At 42.5% G+C, this 26,848-nt stretch overlaps 1 protein-coding gene across 2 annotated transcripts in view; it reads right to left on the bottom strand.

Annotated features, from left to right (window-relative positions):
* pkn2a (protein kinase N2a) overlaps nt 1-26,848 on the bottom strand; it is a 71,629-nt gene that overhangs the window by 26,434 nt on the left and 18,347 nt on the right. For both annotated transcript variants that reach the window (XM_060897865.1, XM_060897864.1), the window contains 8 exons: nt 26,463-26,596; nt 19,934-20,063; nt 17,524-17,669; nt 14,218-14,437; nt 8,239-8,409; nt 3,808-3,917; nt 2,056-2,199; nt 1,863-1,938 (listed from right to left, as the gene is read on the bottom strand). In XM_060897865.1, the coding sequence (XP_060753848.1) occupies nt 1,863-1,938; nt 2,056-2,199; nt 3,808-3,917; nt 8,239-8,409; nt 14,218-14,437; nt 17,524-17,669; nt 19,934-20,063; nt 26,463-26,596 (1,131 nt within the window). The remainder of the gene's footprint in view (nt 1-1,862; nt 1,939-2,055; nt 2,200-3,807; nt 3,918-8,238; nt 8,410-14,217; nt 14,438-17,523; nt 17,670-19,933; nt 20,064-26,462; nt 26,597-26,848) is intronic.

The following is a 26,848-nucleotide window of genomic DNA, read 5'->3' as shown; positions in this document are numbered from 1 at the left end:
GTACATCCTGAGAAAGAAAGAAAGCACTGGTGAACTCATCAATGCAAAAAGACCTGGACGCCCACAGAAGACAACAGTGGTGGATGATCGCAGAATAATTTCCACGGTGAAGAGAAACCCCTTCACAACAGCCAACCAAGTGAACAACACTCTCCAGGAGGTAGGCGTATCAATATCCAAATCTACCATAAAGAGAAGACTGCATGAAAGTAAATACAGAGGGTTCACTGCATGGTGCAAGCCACTCATAAGCCTCAAGAATAAAAAGGCTAGATTGGACTTTGCTAAAAAGCATCTAAAAAAGCCAGCACAGTTCTGGAAGAACATTCTTTGGACAGATGAAACCAAGATCAACCTCTACCAGAATGATGGAAAGAAAAAAGTATGGCGAAGGCGTGGTACAGATCATGATCCAATGCATACCACATCATGTGTAAAACACGGCAGAGGCAGTGTGATGGCTTGGGCATGCATGGCTGCCAGTGGCACTGGGTCACTAGTGTTTATTGATGATGTGACACAGGACAGAAGCAGCCGGATGAATTCTGAGGTATTCAGAGACATACTGTGTGCTCAAATCCAGCCAAATGCAGCCAAACTGATTGGTCTGCATTTCATAATACAGATGGACAATGACCCAAAACATAAAGCCAAAGCAACCCAGGAGTTTATGAAAGCAAAGAAGTGGAATATTCTTGAATGGCCAAGTCAGTCACCTGATCTCAACCCAATTGAGCAGCATTTCACTTGTTAAAGACTAAACTTCAGACAGAAAGACCCACAAACAAACAGCAACTGAAAACCGCTGCAGTAAAGGCCTGGCAGAGCATTAAAAAGGAGGAAACACAGCGTCTGGTGATGTCCATGAGTTCAAGACTTCAGGCAGTCATTGCCAACAAAGGGTTTTCAACCAAGTATTAGAAATGAACATTTTATTTACAATTATTTAATTAGTCCAATTACTTTTGAGCCCCTGAAATGAAGGGATTGTGTTTAAAAAATGCTTTAGTTCCTCACATTTTTATGCAATCATTTTGTTCAACCCACTGAATTAAAGCTGAAAGTCTGAACTTCAACTGCATCTGAATTGTTTTGTTCACAATTCATTGTGGTAATGTACAGAACCAAAATTAGAAAAATGTTGTCTCTGTCCAAATATTTATGGACCTAACTGTATATTAATATGCTAACATAAGCCAGATAACTAGCTAACTATTACTTTTGCAGTCATAGTAATGAAGAAGCACAAGATTTGATTTATTCAATGCAGTAAATTACCCTTTTGAGTTAGCTAACTGGGCCCAGGGTCTTAAATTTGGTGCTACGGCCTGGCTATGCTATCGTAAAACTGGGACGTTTATCTTGGCAGCAAATATTGCTAACATAATAAAAGTAAGCCAGTTAGCTGATATCGACTTCCTGTCCCTCTCCTCCTGATAAAACAAGCTTTATCCACTTTGACGCTGGCTCTGCTGTGGTCTGAAATACTTTGAGAACCTCTCCAGAACCCAAAGAGGGGTCGTGTGAGATAAACACTTTATTAGCAACATCTGTCCACCTGCTCATTCATGCAATTATCCAATCAGCCAATCAGAAGCAGAGCAACACCTCAAATCGCTGAGTGGGCTGAGCTGACAGGAAGGCGACGGTATCTCAAATAACCACTCTTTACAACCGTGCTGAGCAGAAAAGCATTTCCGAACACACACAAGAGGAAGAGCTACAGAGCAGAAGGCTACAGGAGGTTCTACTGGGTTTAACCGAGAACAGGAATTTGATGCAAGCTCACTGTAAACGAAGCCAACGTTCTGACCTACGTACGACCCGACGCACAATTTAAACTGACAGAAAAATATCTTTACCTTGCTGCTTTGAGAAAATCTTCTTTTGTCTCCGCAGTTTGGTTCTCCTCTCGATCACGGGATTAAAAAAAGTTACCTGTAAAAAAAAAACCCCAAAGCGATTTCAGAAAACACGGCTGTTTCATTCTGGATTCTGATTGGTCAGCAGGTGAGGATTCATTTTCTGTAACAGTAGGTGGTTTTGTCTCAGCACCTCAGCAAACAGTGTCCCCTGCGGCTCCAAGTACAGACACATCCCGTGACGCTGGTTATCCAGGAAGTCCTCCAGCCTGAGGAACTTCACAGCGCAGAGAGAACGCCAGTCCCTCCAGTACACTGAGATCTCCAGCTCACGAGACTAAAAAAAAAGGGACAAAGTCACAGAAATGAAGCCAGTCGCAGCACAAAATATTAAAGCCTCATCACTTCCTGAGTTTGGTGTCTCACGCACATTTGATTTCCATATTTAATTATTTTAGACTTTTTCTGCTATTTTGAGTCTTAAAGGAACAGTCCACCGTATTTCCATAATGAAATATGCTCTTATCTGAATTGAGACGAGCTGCTCCGTACCTATCCGAGCTTTGCGCGACGTCCCAGTCAGTCAGACGCAGTCAGACGCACTGTCACTCCTGTTAGCAATGTAGCTAGGCTCAGTATGGCCAATGGTATTTTTTGGGGCTGTAGTTAGATGCGACCAAACTCTTCCGCGTTTTTCCTGTTTACATAGATTTATATGACCAGTGATATGAAACAAGTTCAGTTACACAAATTGAAACGTAGCGATTTTCTATGCTATGGAAAGTCCGCACTATAATGACAGGCATACTAACACCTTCTGCGCACTTCGACAGCGCACTGATATCTGAGCTCCATATCAATGCGCTGCCGAAGCGCGCAGAAGGTGTTAGTACGCCTGTCATTATAGTGCGGACTTTCCATAGCATAGAAAATCGCTACGTTTCAATTTGTGTAACTGAACTTGTTTCATATCACTGGTCATATAAACCTATGTAAACAGGAAAAACGTGGAAGAGTTTGGTCGCATCTAACTACAGCCCCAAAAAATACCGTTGGCCATGCTGAGCCTAGCTACATTGCTAACAGGAGTGACAGCGCGTCTGACTGACTGGGACGTCGCGCAAAGCTCGGACAGGTACGGAGCATCTCTGTTCCTTTAAACAGTGTGCAGCGTGCACAATACTAAACTGGAGACCATAAGCTTCCATTAATTGTTAGCGACATACCAGTCAAAAGTTTGGACACACCTTCTAATTCAGTGTTTAGTCTTTATTTTTTAATTAAGTTAAAAGTTACTTCATGTCTTAAAGTAATGATGAATGTCGTTTCTCTTTACTTAGTTGTTCGGTTCTTGATATAATATGTGTGGATTACGACAGTTGTGGATGGAGTAGGGATATTTACTTTTATTCTATCCACATTCACTGGATATGAGCAATCACGTGCTCTGATCGGCTACTCTACTACTAGGATATCAGCTCATATACCGTGAGTAGAGAAAAACAAAATGGCAGAGCGTGTTGCTGAACCAACCGAGGACGAAATAAAAACTCTACTCGAAAACAAAACCCCTAATCATTTTTGTGGTTTTGTTTTCGAGTAGAGTTTTTATTTCGTCCTCGGTTGGTTCAGCAACACGCTCTGCCATTTTGTTTTTCTCTACTCACGGTATATGAGCTGATATCCTAGTAGTAGAGTAGCCGATCAGAACGTGTGACTGCTGATATCCAGTGAATGTGGATAGAATAAACTTAAATATTAATCTTTAAATCACAAAGTACTGATGTGCATTTATAACTCCAGGGTTTGCGGCTGTAAAACTGTTTACTGTTCAAAATCCAGTACTTTAATGATTAATGACTACAAAGTATACAGCTGTGTGAAAATTTTAATTTGAAGTGAAATATTCAGAAGTGTGTACAGATATGTTGTTGTTGTTGTTTACCCGATCGAGCTCGAGTGTAAACTTCTGATCCCACGACTGATTACTGACGGGTTTCCAGCTCGTCTGTCCCACTACGGTGTTATCAAGCTTCAATACAGCACTGATCTCATCTGTTCAACACACACACACACACATGCACGCTTTTACAGACAGGAAAAACAAACTACACTCACTGTCTCACAGTTACAATGACTATGTAGACTTTATTTCATAATTCCCTTTTTAGTAAACACTAATAAACTGCGGGCGGCACGGTGGTGTAGTGGTTAGCGCTGTCGCCTCACAGCAAGAAGGTCTGGGTTCGAGCCCCATGGTCGGCGAGGGCCTTTCTGTGCGGAGTTTGCATGTTCTCTCCGTGTCTGCGTGGGTTTCCTCCGGGTGCTCCGGTTTCCCCCACAGTCCAAAGACATGCAGGTTAGGTTAACTGGTGACTCTAAATTGAGCGTAGGTGTGAATGTGAGTGTGAATGGTTGTCTGTGTCTATGTGTCAGCCCTGTGATGACCTGGCGACTTGTCCAGGGTGAACCCCGCCTTTCGCCCGTAGTCAGCTGGGATAGGATCCAGCTTGCCTGCGACCCTGTAGAACAGGATAAAGCGGCTAGAGATGATGAGATGAGATGAGACTAATAAACTGCATTTCAACTATATTATGGTAGATATTTTTGTTATAAAACTTGTATAAACACTCCAGAATACATATAAACATTTTATTATTAGTTATATTAATAAATGAAGCGGTGTATGATCAGTGAGTGACTGTGTAACTAATCAGTCATGTGATATGTCGTGAATAAAACTCTCCGTGTGTTGTGCTGTTACAGGAAAACAATCAATCAATGGTGTGATGTGATAAAGCAGAGTTCCTGTTATCACCATAATGACCTTCCACTAACCCCATGCCCTGAAGTGTTTTTTTCCTCTTATACCACAGCAATTTTCCAATGATTACAACTTTTATTGCTTAAACAATGACAGGTCACTTTTTATCTGTTTATAGTTACATTTAATATTATGGAACGCCTGTGAAACAGGTTAGTTTCTGTTCTCCTGACGTTATAGCAGCTATAAATAGTCGTTCCCTCCCCAGCCTTTCTTTATTCTCTCTCTGGAAGTTAATAAAAAAAACAAAAAAACTTGCAGCTGATGCTGGAGACTCCTTCCATAAATATTACATAAACACCTCCATTCTTAAAACATCATTTTTAACCTGTTTATTATTAACGTAGCGTCCGCTGTACACGTCCCTGTGAATGATCTGTGGCTATAGAAATGATAACGTATCAATCAGAACGCATCAGTGTGTTAATATAAACCTGCACTTCTGTCAGAGCTGCTGTTATAGAGCATTAATCAACACCTTCTGACCAATCAGGATCTCAAATGCAACAGTGCTGTGGGACAACACATCAACCATTACAGTGTGTTAATAATAATTAAAAAATAATAATAACATTGAAAGGAGTAATCACTAAGATTGGGAAAAAGGGGGACTTCTCTTATGGCCCTTTTCCACTACCCTTTTTCAGCTCACTTCAGCCTGACACGGCTCGCGTTTCGACTACCAAAAACCAGCACGACTCAGCTCGTTTCAGCCCTGCTTAGCCCCTAAAACTCGCACCGTTTTGGAGTGGGGCTGAAGCGAGCCAAACCGAGCCGAGTGAGGCTGGGGGCGTGAGCAGACACTCCCCTGTGCACTGATTGGTGAGGAGGAGTGTCCTCACATGCCCACACACGCCCCGCGAGCGCGCTGGGATCTGTAAACACCGCAAACCCGGAAGAAGAATAATTACGAATTACGAGAATTATGAAGCCTTATGTGCCTCGCCTCATCTATACGCTCTTGCCAGTATCTGTCCGCGTTGTCGGTGACAACAAGCCACAGCACCAAGACCAACAACACTAACGACTCCATGTCCTCCATGTTTATTGTTTACTCTCTGGGTCGTGAGACTACCGCTTAAAAGCTCACTGATGTCACTGTTTGCGCTGCTTAACGACATCACCTGACGTCCACCCACTTTCGCTAACTCCACCCAATGTGTCCACCCACTTCCAGCCAGCACGGTTCAGCGCGGTTGTAGTCGAAATGCAACTCCAACAGCCCCGCTCAGCTCGACTCAGCCCAACTCAGCACGGCACGGCTCAGCCCGACTCAGCCGCGTTTGTAGTGGAAAAGCGGCATTACTGTGAGAACAACCGAGAAATCATCATCGCCTCTAAACTCTTTCAAATCATCATCATCATCATCATCATCATCATCATCTCAAGGCTATCTGAGGGCACTGAACGCATACTGCGTGAAAATCAATGTGGCTTTAGGAAAAAAAAAAAAATTCGCTCTTGCATGGACCAGCTCTTCTCGCCAAGAGTCGTCATCTGTGCCCTGGAATTCAATTATAAACTGTGAAAAGAAATGACGTATGGACTGTCCTGGAACACTACGGGATTCCTGACAAATACATCAACATCTTCAAAGCGTTTTATATCAATACAGTCAGCGCCATACATGTCGGAGATGAGCTAACAGACCGGTTTGAGGTAAAGGTCAGGACGAGACAAGGTGACATTCAAGCCCCACCAACCTCCAACATTATTCTGAACTGGGTAATGCAACAGGCCATTCAGGAGAAATCTGTTTCGAGAGGCTTTCTTCTCCAAAACCGTAGGAGTTCACGTTATCCGGCCGTTTACATTACCGACACCGACTATGCAGACGACACAGCCACTCTAGACCGCTCTGCTGCCAGATTTCAGGAAACCACCACTCATGAATTTTGGTGATATGCAAATCAGCGTAAACAAGACCAAGACCATGCTTATTGGAAAGTCCCATAACCAGCGCCCTTATCACTACTCCAAGATGCTGGACATAGAACTTGATGGAGAACACTTAGAGGCTGTCCACACGGCAACGGATTCAGGTGAATCTGATAAAATTGTTTATCGTCTCGGCCTGGTGTCCACACGGCACCGGCGTTTTGGGTGCCCCAAAACGAGAACGGGTTCCAGAGTGGAAAAATCTGGCAACGGCGCCGTTGCGAAGTCGTCTGGATGAGTAGAACGGATTTGTTTACGATGACGTCACAACCACATGACTAGAACAAGCAGCACTCTCGCTGTTTTGTATGAACCACTGCATTGCATTCACTTTTGTATACAGCTTTTCTTTTAAATAAACAAGTAACTGAACCATTTCTTGAATTTCTTTTTTTATTGGATAAGACTGCTTTTCAAAATGTTCACACCGGGTAGAAGAAGGGGTTTATGCACATGTGTCCTACTTCTTCTATTGTTCTGGTGTCTCTGATGGGACCGTCTTACAGCGCACGTAGAGGTGTGGCATGTTTATTGCATCGTTTTCAGCAAGCGTTGTGTTGCCATATGTACCTGATATTTTACTGAGCCGTTGCCCATGTGGACGTGATATTTTTTAAAATAAAATCTCATTGCCGTTGTTGTGTGGATGTAGCCTTAGAACAAGTCAGTTGTTTCCACTACCTACGTAGGATCCACTATTTCCAGTAACGGCTCCACTGATAAAGAACTTAATGTCAGGACCGGTCTAGCATTGAGTGCTTTCAACACACTCAATAATGTTTGGAAGAACAGTGGGATATCACTTGATACCAAGATCAAAATCTATGAGTGTGGAGTTACTAGAGCACTTCTCTATGGCTGCGTCACCTGGGCGCTTAAACAACAGCAGTTACAGTGACTGGATGCCTTCCATCAAAGCCATCTGTGCAGAATCCTAAAGGTACGGTTCTATGATTACATTCTGAACCTTGAGATAAGAAGAAGAACTGGTTGCTGTAGCCTGGGAATCAGTATAAGCTACTGCCATCTCCTTTCCTTTGGGCATGTGGCATGAATGTCAGATGGCAGGCTCCCTAAATTCCTGCTAGATTGGGTTCCCGCCCATGGCTCTAGAGATGTTGGACGCCCAAGACTAAACATCCTGAAGAAGCCGGGTCACGATCTTGAGCTGTATCTACACTCAAAAAAAAACCCCATTGGATTTACTTAACCGAGTTATGGCAACGGGTCCCACGAAACTGTGTTAATTTAGATGCATTGAATACAGTTATGTTGAGTTTTTCAACACATAACTGTATTCAATACATCTAAATTAACACAGTTTCGTTGGACCGGTTGCCATAACTCGGTTAAGTAAATCCAATGTTTTATTTTTTTGAGTGTAGGAGAGGATTACGACATTGCGATGTGGAAGCTTTGTGCTTAATGGCACTGAATACTACGTTCTGCCAAACAATGATTAAGAGATTGTGAGCAGGCAGATCTGTCACAAGATGGATGAAGACCTGACCAAAATACAAGGTAAGGTAATAATAATAATAATCTAGAACATTCCAGTGAGATACACAGACAGATCAGGAGTTTTGTGTGGTGAGGAACATGCGGTCACTGAACTGGAGAGCTCGTCGGTTTTGGAGAGGCTGCGGCTGCGACTGTGGCGGCTCATGAAGGACGACCGTGTGTCACTGGGGCTCCAGCTGGGCAGAGACGCCGTCACGGCCTTCGATCGACCTGGAACATTCTCCAACAAATCCTGACATCCCATCAGCCGCACATCTAACGTTCCTGCAGGGGAAAGTAATCACGATAGGTCAGTTTCATCATCATCATCATCATCATATCCATTGTTGATTAATTCTCTATAACAGCAGCTCTGACAGTAGTGCAGCTGCAAATCACAGGTTTATTCATAAGAAGAAGAAACTGTGGGTGGTAAAAGAGAGCAACTGGACTTGCTTGAAGATTCTTGAAGACGTTTCACCTCTCATCCGAAAGGCTTCTTCAGTTCTGTCTGACTAGTAGGGAGTATCAGGTATTTATCCTCTCATGGATGAAAAGCTCATCTAAGGTGTCGTTGAGTCATCCTGTTGGTGTGGGTCACTGGGGGCTGGATGTGAATGGCCTCGAGAGTCGTTAGGGTGATCAATGGATTGCCTGTTAACGGGTAATCCATTGATCACCCTAACGACTCTCGAGGCCATTAACGGGCAATCCATTGATCACCCTGACTCTCAAGGCCGTTAACGGGCAATCCATTGATCACCCTAACGACTCTCGAGGCCGTTCACATCCAGCCCCCAGTGACCCACACCAACAGGATGACTCAACGACACCTTAGATGAGCTTTTCATCCATGACAGGATAAATACCTGATACTCCCTACTAGTCAGACAGAACTGAAGAAGCCTTTCGGATGAGAGGTGAAACGTCTTCAAGAATCTTCAAGCAAGTCCAGTTGCTCTCTTTTACCACCCACAGTTACTATGACCTGGATGACTGAGACTCTTCACAGACAAGAAGAAGAAACCTTTATTTTTGTCACATGTACACTCAAGCACAGTGAAATTTCTCCTCTGAATTTAACCCATCTGAATAAGTGAGCAATGAGCACACACACATACCCAGAGCAGTGGGCAGCTATGCTACAGCACCCGGGGATTAGGTGCCTTGCTCAAGGGCACTTCAGCCATGACACAGACGGAGGGGTATTTTTTCTGCTGGTCCCAGGAAGCAAACCAGCAACTCTTTGGGCCCAAAACTGCTTCTCTAACCTTCAGGCCATGACTACAGTGGGGGCGGCCATTCTCATACGCTATTGGTTCTATAGTAACAGTTCATTCACAGGGACAGCATTGTACAACAGGCGCTCCACATACACTGATTAAAAAATGTAATCACTGATCTGGGGATGTTTCCTTTTTTTGTAGCAATTATAGAAGGAGTCTCCAGCGTCAGTCCACTGTAACAGTCAAAGGGACAGAAAACAGGGACTACCTTGTTTCACTGGACATTCCACAACATGAAATGTAACTATAAACAGATAAAAAGTGTGATGTCATTTTGTAATAAATAATTTGCAACTGTTGGCAAATTGCTGTGGTATAAATGGATATAAAAAGCCCTGGGAACATGGTGTTGTAGGAAAATGATTGACTTTTGAAGTCTTCAGTAACTCCGTCACTCATATAGCTGTTCCGCGGCAACAATAAAAGTGTTAAGATGAGAAAATCATAATCACACGAAAGGTGATATGGAATGTATCGTTCTAACGGTGAGGTAATATCGTAAAAAGTAGTTCCTGTTGATCAGCTATCATGCTACTGTAGCTAACAAGTACAAAAGGATTATCACCACCGGTTTAGCATTATCCAAACTGCAAAAGACTGTCACACATTCATCTAAAAAAACCTAAACCGAAACAAAAAACCCCAAACATCATCTCATCTCATTATCTCTAGCTGCTTTATCCTGTCCTACAGGGTCGCAGGCAAGCTGGAGCCTATCCCAGCTGACTACGGGTGAAAGGCGGGGTACACCCTGGACAAGTCGCCAGGTCATCACAGGGCTGACACATAGACACAGACAACCATTCACACTCACATTCACACCTACGGTCAATTTAGAGTCACCAGTTAACCTAACCTGCATGTCTTTGGACTGTGGGGGAAACCGGAGCACCCGGAGGAAACCCACGCGGACACGGGAAGAACATGCAAACTCCGCACAGAAAGGCCCTCGCCGGCCACGGGGCTCGAACCCGGACCTTCTTGCTGTGAGGCGACAGCGCTAACCACTACACTGCCATGCCACCCCCCACACTGCCATGCCACCCCACCCCCCCAATCACCATTTGTACATAAATACATGTTTTGTTAAAAAGCACAATATGATTCACTTCGGTGACAAATCTAGACCACGCCCCCTACTTGAGTCAGACTAGATAGATAGATAAACTTTATTTTAACAGGGGGCCCATTCAGCACAGCTGGTATCCATGGGGGCCCTGCAAAAACTGTACTAATTTACAATTTCAAAAATACATTACAATAATCTTTAAAAATCTCATTAATATGATTAATCTAAAAGTTTAATTACAACTTCCATTATAGTCTTAAGAGGGAAAAAATACAATGAAAAGTTTAAGAAAAAAAGTGAAACTAACAAAAATATCCTACAAGGTGTGTCAGAAAAGTAACAGGACTTAGCATGCTGTGTGAGCTATGAGTGGGGCAGGGGTTAGCGGGTTGCGTCACCGTGTGAAGTAATATCCGGAGAGTATATAACTGCGATCTCAGCTCTCTGCAGCCATTGTATATTTTTTCATGTGTTTTTGTTAACAGCTCCTCAATTTTAGGCCGTCAAGTGATGGGCACAGAGCAACGAACCAACCTGGAGTTTCTGGTCTGGCCGGGGAGAACTCCGTCAGAAGCACTTGGACTACTGCAGCAAGCGTACGGAAATGAGACGATGTCGCACTCACAGGTTTTTGAGTGGCACAAGAGGTTCAAAGAGGGACGTGAGGACGTGGAAGACGACCCCAGGAGCAGAAGGCCTTCAACGAGTAGGACTGAGACCAACGTTGAGCGCATGAGGCAGGTGGTGCGTGGCGATCGTCGGCTGACTGTTCAACTGACCGCAAGTGAGCTGGGCATGAACCGTGATAGAGAAGAGGCGAGAGTTGTGGCAGGACAACTCGTGGCTGCTTCCCCACGACAATGTGCCGGCTCACAACGCCTTGAGCATCTGGCAGTTCCTTGCTGAGAAGAACATCGCCGTGCTGGAGCAACCTCCCTACTCACCGGACCTGGCTCTGTGTGATTTTTTTTTCCTTTTCCCCAAACTCAAGGGGGTCATCAAGGGGACCCGTTTTCTGGACATGGAAGCCATCAAGAGGGCCGTGACGACAGAGCTGCAGAGAATCCCGGGAGAATCCTTCCAGGAGTGCATGGAGGCGTGGCGGAAAAGGATGGGAAAGTGCGTTAGAAATCGAGGGGGATTATTTCGAAGGGGAAAACTTGTAGTTTGTATTTGACATAAATTTTTTGTGACCCCAGTCCTGTTTCTTTTCTGACACACCTCGTAATAATTAATCTCATCTCATTATCTCTAGTCGCTTTATCCTGTTCTACAGGGTCGCAGGCAAGCTGGATCCTATCCCAGCTGACTACGGGCGAAAGGCGGGGTACACCCTGGACAAGTCGCCAGGTCATCACAGGGCTGACACATAGACACAGACAACCATTCACACTCACATTCACACCTACGCTCAATTTAGAGTCACCAGTTAACCTAACCTGCATGTCTTTGGACTGTGGGGGAAACCGGAGCACCCGGAGGAAACCCACGCGGACACGGGGAGAACATGCAAACTCCACACAGAAAGGCCCTCGCCGGCCACGGGGCTCGAACCCGGACCTTCTTGCTGTGAGGCGACAGCGCTAACCACTACACCACCATGCCGCCCCCTTGTAATAATTATATAATATAAATAAAAACTATGAAAAATATGACCTAATTAGCTTTTAAATTGATTTAGAGATGTAGTTGATTTAATATTTGCTGGCAGTGAATTAAAAAGTATTGAAGCTGAATGTCTAAAAGTTCGTTTACCGAGCGTAAGCTCAGGTTTTGGTAAACGCAGGTCAGATTTATGTTGAGTGTTATAACTCTGAGTGCTTGAGTTCTTAGTGAAATAATCGCTCAAATATTTAGGAACTAAATTATGAATGCATTTAAATACCAGCAAACACTTATGAATTTTTCTGTTTGTCTCTAAATCAGTCCAGTTTAAAACTTCTACAGCGTCTTTAGAGGTTCAGCGGTTTACTCTCTGTGACTTTGTCTTTTTACATTGCATTACTTTCGCCTTGTAGCTCCAGAGCAAAACAAAAGAAGCAAACTTCACACACCGAACATGTCTCAGGTGAGAGATTAGCTCTGGGTTAAAGAGGACGTACAGTGGTGCTTGAAAGTTTGTGAACCCTTTAGAATTTTCTATATTTCTGCATAAATATGACCTAAAACATCATCAGATTTTCACACAAGTCCTAAAAGTAGATAAAGAGAACCCAGTTAAACAAATGAGACAAACATATTATACTTGGTCATTTATTTATTGAGGAAAATGATCCAATATTGCATATCTGTGAGTGGCAAAAGTATGTGAACCTTTGCTTTCAGTATCTGGTGTGACCCCCTTGTGCAGCAATAACTGCAACTAAACGTTTGCGGTAACTGTTGATCAGTCCTGCACACTGGCTTGGAGGAATTTTAGCCCGTTCCTCCGTACAGAACAGCTTCAACTCTGGGATGTTGGTGGGTTTCCTCACATGAACTGCTTGGTTCAGGTCCTTCCACAACATTTCCATTGGATTAAGGTCAGGACTTTGACTTGGCCATTCCAAACCATTAACTTTATTCTTCTTTACCCATTCTTTGGTAGAATGACTTGTGTGCTTAGGATCGTTATCTTGCTGCACGACCCACCTTCTCTTGAGATTCAGTTCATGGACAGATGTCCTGACATTTTCCTTTAGAATTCGCTGGTATAATTCAGAATTCATTGTTCCATCAACAATGGCAAGCCGTCCTGGCCCAGATAAAGCAAAACGGGCCCAAACCATGATACTACCACCACCATGTTTCACAGATGGGATAAGGTTCTTATGCTGGAATGCAGTGTTTTCCTTTCTCCAAACATAATGCTTCTCATTTACACCAAAAAGTTCTATTTTGGTCTCATCCGTCCACAAAACATTTTTCCAATAGCCTTCTGGCTTGTCCACATGATCTTTAGCAAACTGCAGACGAGCAGCAACGTTCTTTTTGGAGAGCAGTGGCTTTCTCCTTGCAACCCTGCCATGCACACCATTGTTGTTCAGTGTTCTCCTGATGGTAGACTCATGATCATTAACATTAGCCAATGTGAGAGAGGCCTTCAGTTGCTTAGAAGTTACCCTGGGGTCCTTTGTGACCTCACCGACTATTACACGCCTTGCTCTTGGAGTGATCTTTGTTGGTCGACCACTCCTGGGGAGGGTAACAATGGTCTTGAATTTCCTCCATTTGTACACAGTCTGTCTGACTGTGGATTGGTGGAGTCCAAACTCTTTAGAGATGGTTTTGTAACCTTTTCCAGCCTGATGAGCATCAACAACGCTTTTTCTGAGCTCCTCAGAAATCTCCTTTGTTCGTGCCATGATATACGTCCACCAACATGTGCTGTAAAGATCAGACCTTGATAGATCCCTGTTCTTTAAATAAAACAGGGTGCCCACTCACACCTGATTGTCATCCCATTGATTGAAAACACCTGACTCTAATTTCACCTTCAAATTAACTGCTAATCCTAGAGGTTCACATACTTTTGCCACTCACAGATATGTAATATTGGATCATTTTCCTCAATAAATAAATGGCCAAGTATAATATTTTTGTCCCATTTGTTTAACTGGGTTCTTTTTATCTACTTTTAGGACTTGTGTGAAACTCTGATGATGTTTTAGGTCATATTTATGCAGAAATATAGAAAATTCTAAAGGGTTCACAAACTTTCAAGCACCACTGTATGCGCGTGTGTGTGTGCGTGCTCACCAGTGAGAGCGGCAGGTTTGGCCAGCGTGCCGTACGGTGACGGTGTGTGTGTGGAGACGAGGCTGTGTCTTGGGCTCAGAGCGGCCGAGCTCATGAACACCAGCTCCTCCATGATCACGCTGCTCTTGGGATGCTGAGGGGGGAGCTCGCTCAGACGCTGCTCCAACGACAACTTCAACAGGTCCAACTTCTGACTGGACTCATTAAAGCGGGCCTGAGCCTGTGTGACAAACAATTTCATACATCGATCAATAAAGTAAGAGGAAAAAAAAGTGAAAAAAAACCCCCAAGGAAATAAATAAATAGTGTAACAATAGTTCAGGTAGCAAAAACAGTGTAATAAATATGTAAACAAGAAAATAAATAAATAAATAAAACAACATTTCAAGGATTAAACAAGCAGCTTAATTAAATGTAATTAATAAATTTCATTAATTAATCATTTATTAATTAAAATTCAATTAAATTATTAAATTGACTTTAATTAAAAAATAAATACATTTTTAAATAATGAATGAATAAATGAATTAAACAGCTGAATTAAATGTGAGTAATTCTATAAATAAAATAAATAAATAAACAATGTAATAAATAAATAAGCAAGCAAAAAAATTAACAAAAAATATGTTTATGCTCATGCAGCCCGAACGTTCCAGGCATTAAAACAAGAATGAATATAATGCAAATTTTATAAAAACCATAACACATTGTGACCCGTCATTTCTCGTAAACTCCGTCTGCTACAACACTGACTTTTTTTTTGTTTTTTTTAACAAGACTGAGGCACTTTACTCCAGAGTCCTGGAAGGGACATAAAGAAAACTCTGGGAACTCGGAAACAGGACCGTGATGGAGGCTAAATGCACATAAACAGTGTTCATGCACCTCCTATGTTTGTGCAATAGCATGTACGCACCACTTCGTAGAGAGTTGACACAACTTTAAAATTTACTAGTATTAGAATTTCCTTCTGTTTTAACAGCACAAGCTGTAATATATTTTAAATCGTGCTCTATTATCAACATTTAGGGAATCTAGACTGTGTGACCAATCATATCGACTCTTGCACATGATGTCACACTATGTAGTTGTCACTACACTTACACCCACTGAGTGGCAGAATGCCTCAAATACTGAGTGGCAGTGTTAGCATTAAGCATCTGACAACATTGTGCGATGATACATTGTGATACAAATTTATGACGATCTGAATCGATGAAATAAAAATGAATTGTGATCATTACAGGCTGTGTCATCCCTTAGTTTTTCCTAGATGTAATTGCATTGTTTAGACAGCAGATGGCGCAATAACGGATCGTATCGGGCATGCACGTGACTTCACCGTAGGTGGAAGTAACACAGCTTTAATGCTGCAAAATCACAAAAAACAGATCTAAAATGTGAGAGCTGCTGCGTGACTGTGTACAAATAGATTTAATAAGAAATCAGAGTTCTCTTTACCTTTTCAGACTGCTGAAGATAAAGAAAAGAGAAGCAGATGGAGGGAGTACAAATGTTCATAAAAGTTGATGTTGGTTAAGAAAATGAAACAAAAGGGTTTTTTTATTTAAGAAAAGGAATATTTAAGTTGATGAATAGGAAAATAAAATGTTGCTTTTTTTGGTAATAAAAATTTCTTTTTTTTTTTTTTCAAATCTCATCTCATCTCATTATCTCTAGCCACTTTATCCTGTTCTACAGGGTCGCAGGCGAGCTGGAGCCTATCCCAGCTGACTACGGGCGAAAGGCGGGGTACACCCTGGACAAGTCGCCAGGTCATCACAGGGCTGACACATAGACACAGACAACCATTCACACCTACGCTCAATTTAGAGTCACCAATTAACCTAACCTGCATGTCTTTGGACTGTGGGGGAAACCGGAGCACCCGGAGGAAACCCATGCGGACACGGGGAGAACATGCAAACTCCACACAGAAAGGCCCTCACCAGCCACGGGGCTCAAACCCGGACCTTCTTGCTGTGAGGCGACAGCGCTAACCACTACACCACCGTGCCGCCCTTTATTCAAAACTATCGTGAGGAAATCAAATTGTGAATTAGGTCAATCACTGCATGCCTAGTTAGCGTTTAGCTCGATTTCCAGTGAAACCACACACAAAAGAACACATCAAAAAATGGATTTAATGTCCGTATATTTGAGGCCAATCTCAAAATTCTTTGAAATTCTCTTTTTTCCTCCCTGTCCCTTCTGGGGCTCTGTACTTTACAGAAGTCAGATAAATTATAAAAAGCTTAAAATTTGCAGAGACAACACGTGCATCTGTTATGTACTATAAAAACTCAATGTTAAATCTACATTAAAATCAGAGTCTTGCATGGGGAAAATTTCTTGTATTCAGAATTGAGTTGCTGCGTATGCGTTTATAGCAGCAATGTTGTTTGGTTAAAGGTAGACTGCCTTTCAGATTTTTCAAGTGTAGGTAATAAAAATTATTTTCCCCAACACCCAATTATTTTTGTTTAGTGACTGAAGGCTACTGAATTCGAATCACAGACTTCCAATTTTATTAGTTTTTTTTAAATAGAACAATTAATGAATTTATCTCCACGTGGTCCTAAATTCTCCGCTATTTTTTCCTTCTTCACCATGACCCAATTCCAAGATACTACGTCATGCATCACGTGGTGGGCTTTCCCCGTTCACGCAAGGCATTGTGGGATACAAATTTGAAACAGGAGAGAAAAATGGAGGACGTGAGTGTGTGAATGAAACGTGAAAGCGCGACTACAGTAACGGAAAGAAAGCGAAAAGAAAAGACGTTATGTTCTATACGAAGGAAAGGAAACGCAGGACCAAACTAATAAATATGGGCGCTCAGCGAGCACCTCGGTGTGATCAGCTGTTCGTTTAGCGACAGAATGATGGAACTGTCAGTGCACGCTCAAAGGGAAACCTGTAGATGGCAGTAATGCAACACTGTGGATGCCAGCTGCTGTAAAACCCAAAAGAAGAAGAAGAAGAAGAAGAAGGTAAACCTGCGCATGCGCACACGGACTTCCTCTGTCTGCTTGACTGCGCCAAGCGAGCGATTTCATGCACACTATTTGCTTTAATCTCCTCAAATTAAATAACTTCCCAGCCACAGAACGGCCTGATATTTTGTGAGATATTACAGAATGTTAATACTGAGTGGAGAAAAAACAAAAGATGGCAAAAATGTGACCTCACAATTTGGATCACTCATAAATCTGACATTATAATACCATCAAACTGAAGGTTTGGATACAAATATGCACTGATTGCCTCTGTGTTTGTGTGTGCGCGCGCATGCGATATCCGTGCCTCTGAATGAGTCTTCTTCTCAGCCAGTTTGCCCGAGCCGAGCAGTTTCATGACGTTCTTCGCTCCTTCAGCGACAGCGTGCTCGATGCGAGCATGATGACACAGTTCCTCCACCCGCAGGTCCAGAGGACTGATAATGGGCTTTTCTGGAAAACACACACACACACACACACACACACACACACTATTACTCCTGATCAAGCAAAATAATTCAACGCTTCATTACATTTCACACTTGGCAGATTTTTTTTTTTTATGTGAGCTGTTGGACTTGTTTCTAAGACAAACTTCTTACTAAGTAAGAAACTGTATTACTAAATCCACTGCATGATTCCTAACTCAAGGTCACATAACTGCTACCGTGAGTCTTTGACCTGATGTGGACACAGTGCTCAGTATAATCTGGACTTCTTTACTTTTAATTAAACGACATTTTTAATGAAAATCTCAGCAAGGGAATTTCACCACACTGCTGTTACCATCTGCAGCAAAATGTCAGCATTAGATACCTTAAATATTTGGTTTCTTTTTTACTTCTATATTGTTTTTTTTCCACCACAGAGATGAACTTACGCCTGCTTTTAATTAAGCACACATTCTCTTCAGACGATCAAAAATTAACCAAAATGTGGGCACAATTTTATGCATTTGAAAATGCACAAGATTTACACTTAGTAAATCTTATGAGCGTGTTATGACGTCACGTGAAACTGCACATGTATTACAATACACTGCACAAGAAAAAACATTAACGTCCTTTATCATATGGTACAAGCTACTGCCGGTAAAATTGTGCGCTCTGATTGGTTCCTTGATGGGCAGAATTTCCCTGTAATCCCCGTGGGCAATTACGGACTTTCTTTCCAAGCCACAGGCTTTCAATGTCGCAAAAAACAAACAAAAAACAACAAGAAAGGTTAATTGGAAATAAAAAATAAATTGCATCAATAAGGCTGTAGCTCATACTGGCCACTGTTGTGTGCGAGTTTGAAATCCGATCACTCCTGCAGGAGGAGTAGCGATTTTTGTGAAATTGCATGTGACCCCTGTGTAGCCGCAGCCATGGCAAGTGGCGCCACCTAGTGAACAATTCTTGTTGTAATATGTCTTTAGTGTCTTCTGGGTGAGTTTCAGTGAAAACGTCCTACCAGTTTACAAACAGTAGTGTTTGGTGTGACGAGTCACCTGCAATTGTCAAACGCCCAGAAAAATGTTAAATATGACGGGTCGCGCCACCATCTTGATAACTTCTATACGTACCAACCCGGGGAACATTCCATATGAGCTTGATCAAAATCTGATTACTCCTGTAGGAGGAGTAGCGATTTTCCTGAAATTGCACGTGACCCCTGTGCAGCCTCATCCGTGGCAGGTGGCGCCACCTGGTGAACAAAGCTTGTTGGAATACGTCTTTAGAGAGTCTTCTGGGTGAGTTTCGGTGAAAACGTCCCAGCAGTTTACGAAGGGAAGCATTTAATGTGACGAGTCCCCCAAAAATTTTAGGCACCCATAAAATCGTAAATATGACAGATGGCGCCACCATCTCGACAACTTTTATACATTGTATGTGAGTTTGATCGAAATCCGATCAATCCTGTCAGAGGAGTAGTGATTTTTGTAAATTGTGGACGATGGACGGACGATGCGTGATCACGTAAATTCATCCGGCCTGACCTACAGCCGGATGAGCTAAAAACGGCCGAAACACAAAAGACACCAAGTTATTTAAGACATGAGCAATGAAGAGCATTCAGAAAGTGAATTTTATTACCCCAAAGTTGCTGCTGTCATGTTTTACTCGAGTGGAGAAATAAATTCAGTTCTGAAATCGCTAGCCGTTTATTCTGCATGCGTGACTCAACTACATTACAAATATGACGTGACTGAAAGCAGCATCACACTTTGTTATAATGGCCGTCTATTTTAACCTTAGAAATAAAAAAAGCCATATAATAAACTCCTTATTAACCTCACTTGCTTGGTCTTTACGGGAAAATATCATACTGAGATCTTGACAGTATGGACCTCGGTCTGATATTTTCCCGTAAAGACCTCACGCTCAGTTAATAAGTAGTTATTAAATGTCCTCTTCCAGGCTAAACTGCATCGCTGATCAGGGTTCCAGTCTGGATATACAGTACCTGCTCATTTCAGGCCAAACATGAAAACACAGTTATCTCAAATAACTCCATCTGGCTAAATGAATCCATTTTGGTTTTATAAAGTGACTCTGAAATTGTTAACGAGGCAGTGGAGTGTATAAAGTTCAACTCGCCAGCTAAACACTTAGCTTAGCATTTTAGTTTTCTGGAACACTCTGAAGGAAACACAGTACTGTTATAAAATCGTAAACTGTGATGAACACGGCTGCAGTAATCAGATCTCGTGATGTTAAACGCAGTGATGCTACCAATGAGGTGATGAGTGTCGAAGCTGAGCTCGTGACTCTGGCTGGCTTTCAGAATCTGCATCCTGATGAACTCGATCTTCATCTTACTGTCCTGAAGCATCTGCTGTGCGGCAGCCAGGAGCTTCCGATCCTACACACACACACACACACACACACAATACAGAAGCAACAAGCAAAAATATGGACTATAAAGAACATTCTGGGGTCACAGTTTTCAGTACATCATTATACCTGCTTACAATTTCATATTTACAGTGCTGATGGGGAAACCACGGCCTAAAAGTTAGACAAACAGCTTTGGGATCAAAAGGCTGCTGGTTCAATTCCCTCAATAGCAGAATACCTTACCCACTGAGTGGCAGCATTAGCATTAAGCATATAAAGATATATCGTAAAGTGTCCTTGGGTTGGTGAAAGGTGCTATACAAATTAAACTTGTTGTTGTTGATATATTGCGCAATTCTAAGTCGTGGTCCAAATTTATGATGAATTTAATCAAAGAAATAAAAAAAGAATTGTGATTATTATCAGACTGCATAATCTCTTAGTTATTCCTTGCTGCAATTTCATTGTTTAGACAGCAGAGGGCGCTATACAATGTACACTATTGGGAATGCACATGACTTCACCGCAGGTGGAAGTAACACAGCTCTAATGCTGCAAAAACACACAAAAACAGACCTAAACTGTGAAAGAGCTGCTGCGTGATTGTGTACAAATAGATTTAACAAGAAATCAGAGCTCTCCATTTATAGACTGCTGAAAGAGAAAGAAAAGTACAAAAGTACAAGAGGAAGTACAAATGTTCATAAAAGTTTATTAAGAAAAGAAATATTCCTTATTAACTAAAAGGAATACTTTAGTTAACAGGCTATTATATTTTACTCCAGCCTTTACAAATGTAAATGTAAATAATAATTATTGTACTACTCAGCTCCTGGTCCAACCACTGATCGTCTCCCGCTTGAACTACTGCAACTCTCTCCTTGCTGGCTTTCCAGCTTCTGCCATCAGACCCCTGCAGCTCATCCAGAACACCACAGCCCACCTGGTCTACAACCTCCATCATTCCTCCCATGTCACCCCTTTGCTTGCCGACCTATCACAGCTCGCATCAAATTTAAGACATTGATGCTAGCTTACCAGGCTGTAAAGGGGTTAGGGCCAGCATACCTCCAGAGTCTGATCTGCCCCTACACGCCAGTCAGTTCCCTACACCCTGTTACTACTGGTTGCCTGGCCCCTCCTCCTCTCCACTCCTGCCCAGCCTTCTCAAGACTGCTGTCTATCCTGGCTCCCCGTTGGTGGAATGACCTTCCCATTGAGGTCAGAATTGCCGACTCCCTGACCACCTTCAAGTGTAGACTGAAGACCCAACTCTTCAGGCTGCACCTCTCCCCTTCTTCCCTGCCCCCTGTGTAACTACGTTTCTGTCTAGACCCACCCAGGCTGTGTACGGTCTAGCCTGGGGTTAGCCATTTTGAGTTCTCTATTTAGTTGTACTTTATATGGTTGATTTGTTTCCTTGGCTGTTTGAGGATTGATACTTCAACAGAATATTACACTAAGTGTTATTCTGTCACTTGTTCAGTTGGCACTAGAACTTTCTTGTCTAGAAGTTCAGCACTTCGTGTACCTGACTTTTGCACTAGTTGTACATTGCTCGGGATAAGAGCGTCTGCTAAATGCCATGTAATGTAATGTAATATTGTTTGTTAAGAAAATGAAATAAAAGGTTTTTTTTAATTTAACAAAAAATATTTAAGTTGGCGGCACGGTGGTGTAGTGGTTAGCGCTGTCGCCTCACAGCAAGAAGGTCCGGGTTCGAGCCCCGTGGCCGGCGAGGGCCTTTCTGTGTGGAGTTTGCATGTTCTCCCCGTGTCCGCGTGGGTTTCCTCCGGGTGCTCCGGTTTCCCCCACAGTCCAAAGACATGCAGGTTAGGTTAACCGGTGACTCTAAATTGACCGTAGGTGTGAATGTGAGTGTGAATGGTTGTCTGTGTCTATGTGTCAGCCCTGTGATGACCTGGCGACTTGTCCAGGGTGTACCCTGCCTTTCGCCTGTAGTCAGCTGGGATAGGCTCCAGCTCGCCTGCGACCTTGTAGAACAGGATAAAGCAGCTACAGGAGATGAGATGAGAATATTTAAGTTGATAAAGAATAGGAAAATAAATGTTGCATTTTTTGGTAATAAAATGATCTGGACAAGCAGGAAAATGCGTGGGTGGGTGGGAGTTGATGAATGGCACTTTCACCTCCCTCTGTATCAGGGCTGAAGTGCCCTTGAGCAAAGGAACTAACCCTCTGGGTATATCTGTGTGTGTGAGTTCACTGCTTCAGATGGGTTAAATGCAGAGAAAGAATTTCACTGTACTCTAATGTACATGTGACAAATAAAGGGAAAATATTAAAAATGCCAAGAGAAGATCAGGATAAGCAACTAACATGACCTTTCAATAATTGACCACTTGATTAACTGGGGGAAGCCATGGTCTAATGGTTAGAGAAGCAGATTTGGGACCGAAAGGTCGTCGGTTTGATTCCCTGGACTGGCAGAATGGCTGAAGTGCACTTGAGTAAGGCACTGCCTGCCAGGCTGCTCTGGGTACACTGGATGCTGCTCTGGATAGGAATGTCTGCTAAATGCCTGTAATGAAATGTAACCATTAGTGTATGGCTATGAATAAAACAATTCTGGAATCAACATATACGTCTTGATTCTTCCTTAAACATCATCATTCTCATCATCAATTTTTTTCTCCCTTTCAGATCAAGAGGTATGTAAAATAATGAATCGATGATATCTTGTGAAAATCCTCTCGTTTCTGACTGAATGTCTCTCACCCTGGGCTGATGAGCCGAGCTGCCTTCAGCTAAATTATTTACATACAGTGGACATAAAAAGTCAACACGCCCAGGTTTTAGAAACATTTTAGGGGAAAAACAAGTTGCATAAGTTTGCACACCCCTTAACTAAGCACCTTTGGAAGAAGAAGAGGAAGAAGAAGCCTTTATTTTTGTCACATGCATACTCAAACACAGTGAAATTCCTTCTCTGCATTTAATCCATCTGAAGCAGTGAACACATATACGTGAGCAATGAGCACACACACATACCCAGAGCAGTAGGCAGCTATGCTACAGCACCCAAGGAGCAGTTGGGGGTTAGGTGCCTTGCTCAAGGGCACTTCAGCCAGGATATTTTGCTTGAAATACAGCACTTGGTGTTTTTGGGTAAGAGTCTACCAACTTGCAACATCTTAATCTGGCAATTTCTGGGCCACTTTGAGCATAACACTGCTACTATTATACACACTGAGGTCAACGGATTATTGGCCTCACTGATAATTCGAGATTTTTCCAATTATCGGAATCAGCGCTTGCCAATAAAAGTGTTTCTTTTTTTAATGTATGTGCACATCTTATGCGAAAAATGCCACACTTCTGTAACCTGTCTCTATGTCCTGCCCACAGCGTTATTGGATTGGTGTTGAGTAAATCCAATCGTGCGTTTCAGTGTTTGTGAGAAACGCGGGAATGAAGCAATACCTGCAATCACTTCCACAGTGAGAGGAAAGATAAAATATAGTGACGTTGAACAACACAATGCACCATGTTAAATAAACTTCATTAGTATGCCTTTTCAACCAACAGGGAATGGGTTCTTGACCCGGTTCCATTCAGGATTCTTTGAACCTTGGTGCCAGCTAGCAAGCAAGCCCACGTTTTGATCAGTTTTGAGCAGAACTGTTGTAATCAAGGATGTGTCATGAACAGAGGGTGTGGCACGATTCACAAAAGGAGTAAAGAGTAGGAGCAAGATGGCGGAGCACACTGATTACCTCCGACCTTTTGCTTTGTTTTTGCAGATGTTTGGTTTTGGTCCATTTTTTTCCCTGAGGATGTATCCTTTTCGGTTGCTGCACTCCTCTTCCTCTCCAAACTAATAACACCCCCATTGATGTCATCACGGTTCACTCTGGAAAAACCAGCTATATTTTGGTTCCAGCTGTGAACCAAATTTTCAGGTTCTGAACCAATTTATTTTTGGTCGAAATGCTCCAAACGGCTCAAAATTTGGTTCGCAAACTAGAAAGGAACCCGTTCATTGTTGGTTGAAAAGAGGCATCATTCACTCACTCACACACACACACACACACACACACACACTTCAAGATAATGAACAAACATCAAATATTGTTATCGGTGTTCTTGATTACTAATAATACACTCTAGTTTCTGTTTCTTCTGAAGCCCCATTTCCTAATCAGAATTGAGTCGTTTTTTTTTAAATCACAGGTCTATCAACAGAGGATCTTCATCATACTACATGACACAGAGGACGCACTAAAGGCCAATTTATGCTGACAACGCAGTCCTCGCAGATGGCGTCGCAGATGGCGTCTGCGAAGCCCCCCCCCTTCGCAGACGCTCTGCGCGCACCTCCCAAAAATTGTGACCACCGCAGACAGCGTCGCAGACAAGAGGGCTCTGATTGGTCCACTCTACATCCGCTGTACACGCACTTCCGCTTCCCTACTTTCCCGGTTTGTTTTGTTTTCACGACCGGCATTTTTAAAAACACGAGCGAAGATTGAGCAGCACGAAGAGCGGTTGATCGAGGAAGTGAGGAAGTACGTACATCTATACGACTCCAGTTCTAGTCATTATAAGGACATCTAGGTAAACACTCTATCTATCATAGATAAACACTCCACTAACCACACCCACCAACTACTCCTAGCGATTTTGCGACTTCGTGCCCCCTTGCGTTGTGGCGGTGAATAACATCGCGCACGCCTATTACTCCCCGCTCAACGATAAATTACAACTGTCTGCGAAAAGCTATCTGCGAAAGCCTTGTCGCAAGAGCATGCAGAGGCCTTTACACTCCGACTGTTATTCAGCTCTTGTAGTGTGATGAGTGATGATCTTAAAACAGCGCTGGAATCACAGCGTAAAACTGGCTTCAACCTCTAACTGGTAACCCTGGTGTCTGTTTATCTTGTGGTTGAGTGTGTGTGTGTGTGCGTGCGCATGTGTGTGTTTATATATATATATATATATACACACCAGCATGAAGTTCACAAATCCATCAAGTTTATCATTAAGACAACACATTGTTCAGAGCGACCCAAACTGCAAAAACACCCACACACCAACGGCCCGAGGAGGAGTCAACTACATTCCACCCAGATTCCTCAGGCTGTGTGTGTGTGTGTGTGTGTGTGTGTGTGTGTGTGGAGAATGGCTTCTGTTTATCAGTAACCTCCTGCCTGACATCATCCTCTATTTGAGGCAGTGTTATTATGCCGAGTGATGTAATGATCCAAAGTTTTCTATCTTCGCAGGTCAGAGTGAGTCTGTTTATCCTGCTATCTGGGAGGGAAGATTCCCATCGGAATTCCCGTCTCCATGACATCAAAGCACTACTGACCCATCACGGCTGTGTGTGTGTGTGTGTTTGTGTGTGTGTGCGTGCGTTAGTTATATGGAACAGAACACTTAATTCCAGAGAACGGTGACGGGAATTCCAGCCCCTGGAGCAATCGGATCGACTCAGCAATGAGACTCGGATCTTTGGGCTCCAAAGCAAAAGTTCTTTACTTTTTGATGAATTAAACGGCATCACATCCAGTCTAGTACTTGTTCTAATCTTTATTTCAATAAACGTAAAAATTAGGGTGCTGAGTTCAGATGGAGGGAAACACAAGCCATTCTAAATTCCAGAATTATTAAATTCTTGAATTTTACCGAAGTTTCACACCATTAAAGCTAACAAGAAAAAAAAAACAGTTTTAAAATGCGTGCAATTCTTTAATAAATAAACAGTAAAAGAGGCATAAAGCGCTTCAGGATATGATTTTTTATAAACATCATCTAATAAACAACAGCAACAGGAACTGAGAAGTAGCAGGCCTCGTTCTTTATTTCCATCTTTTCCTCTGTCCATCTCTCTTTCTTTCCTTTCCATCTATCTTTCTGTCCCGGTTCCCATCTTTCATCCTTTCTTTATTCCTTTTTAAATTTTATTTGGTCTTTCCATCTCTCTGTCTCACTCTCATTATTTCTATCTTTCTTTCTGTCTCACTCTTTCTTTCTGTCTTTCTTTCCGTCTTTCTCACTCTCATTCTTTCCATTTTTTGTCTCTTTCTTTCCATCTCACTCTCTTTCTTTTTATCACTTTCATTCTTTCCATCTTTCTTTCTGTCTCACTTTTTATTTCTCTCTCTCACTTTTCCATCTTTCTTTCTTGCTCTCATTCTTTTTTCTCTTTGTCTCTCTCTCTCTTTCTTTCTCACTGTCTTTTTCTCTCATTTTCTTTTTCTTTCATTCTTTCACTCATTCTTCCCATCTCACTTTTTTTCTCACTCTCGTTCTGTCACACTCTCATTCTTTCCATCTTTTTTCACAATTTCAAACTTTTAATTTTCTTTCCTTCCTTCTATCTGTCCAGAGTGAAAATAAATCCTGTAGTTTTTGGAGTTTTTTGTTTGCGGTGTAATAATTGTGTTGTTTTTGTCGGTACCTTGGACGAGCCGTTGGAGTACATCTGGATCATGTTCTCTGCTCCCTGTTTCACTTTGAGTTCGATGTGGATTTGTTTCTTCAGCGCTGCCAGGCGGCTCTCGCTGTTCGGCGTGTCCGGTGTCAGAGGGCATTCTGGGAAAATCAACGGCAAGAAATCAGAAGAAGAAGATCGCCCGAGTGAAGAGATCCTACCCGAGAGGTGCATCACAGTTTGTGAACTTTATTTTGCACCACAATGCTGCTGAATTCTGGATTCTGTTCCACGACATTAAAAGTAAATATAAACAGAAGAAAGTAGAAAGTCTTGGTCTTTAAATAAATTAAAGTTATAACTGCTGGCAATATGCTGAGGTACAAGAGGAATAAAACTCAAACAAGAAACAC

This window comes from Neoarius graeffei, chromosome 17 (assembly GCF_027579695.1).
Source record: "Neoarius graeffei isolate fNeoGra1 chromosome 17, fNeoGra1.pri, whole genome shotgun sequence".
Lineage (NCBI taxonomy): Eukaryota > Metazoa > Chordata > Actinopteri > Siluriformes > Ariidae > Neoarius > Neoarius graeffei.
Note: the sequence above shows the minus strand (reverse complement) of the source record. Positions and strands in the feature narration are given on the sequence as shown.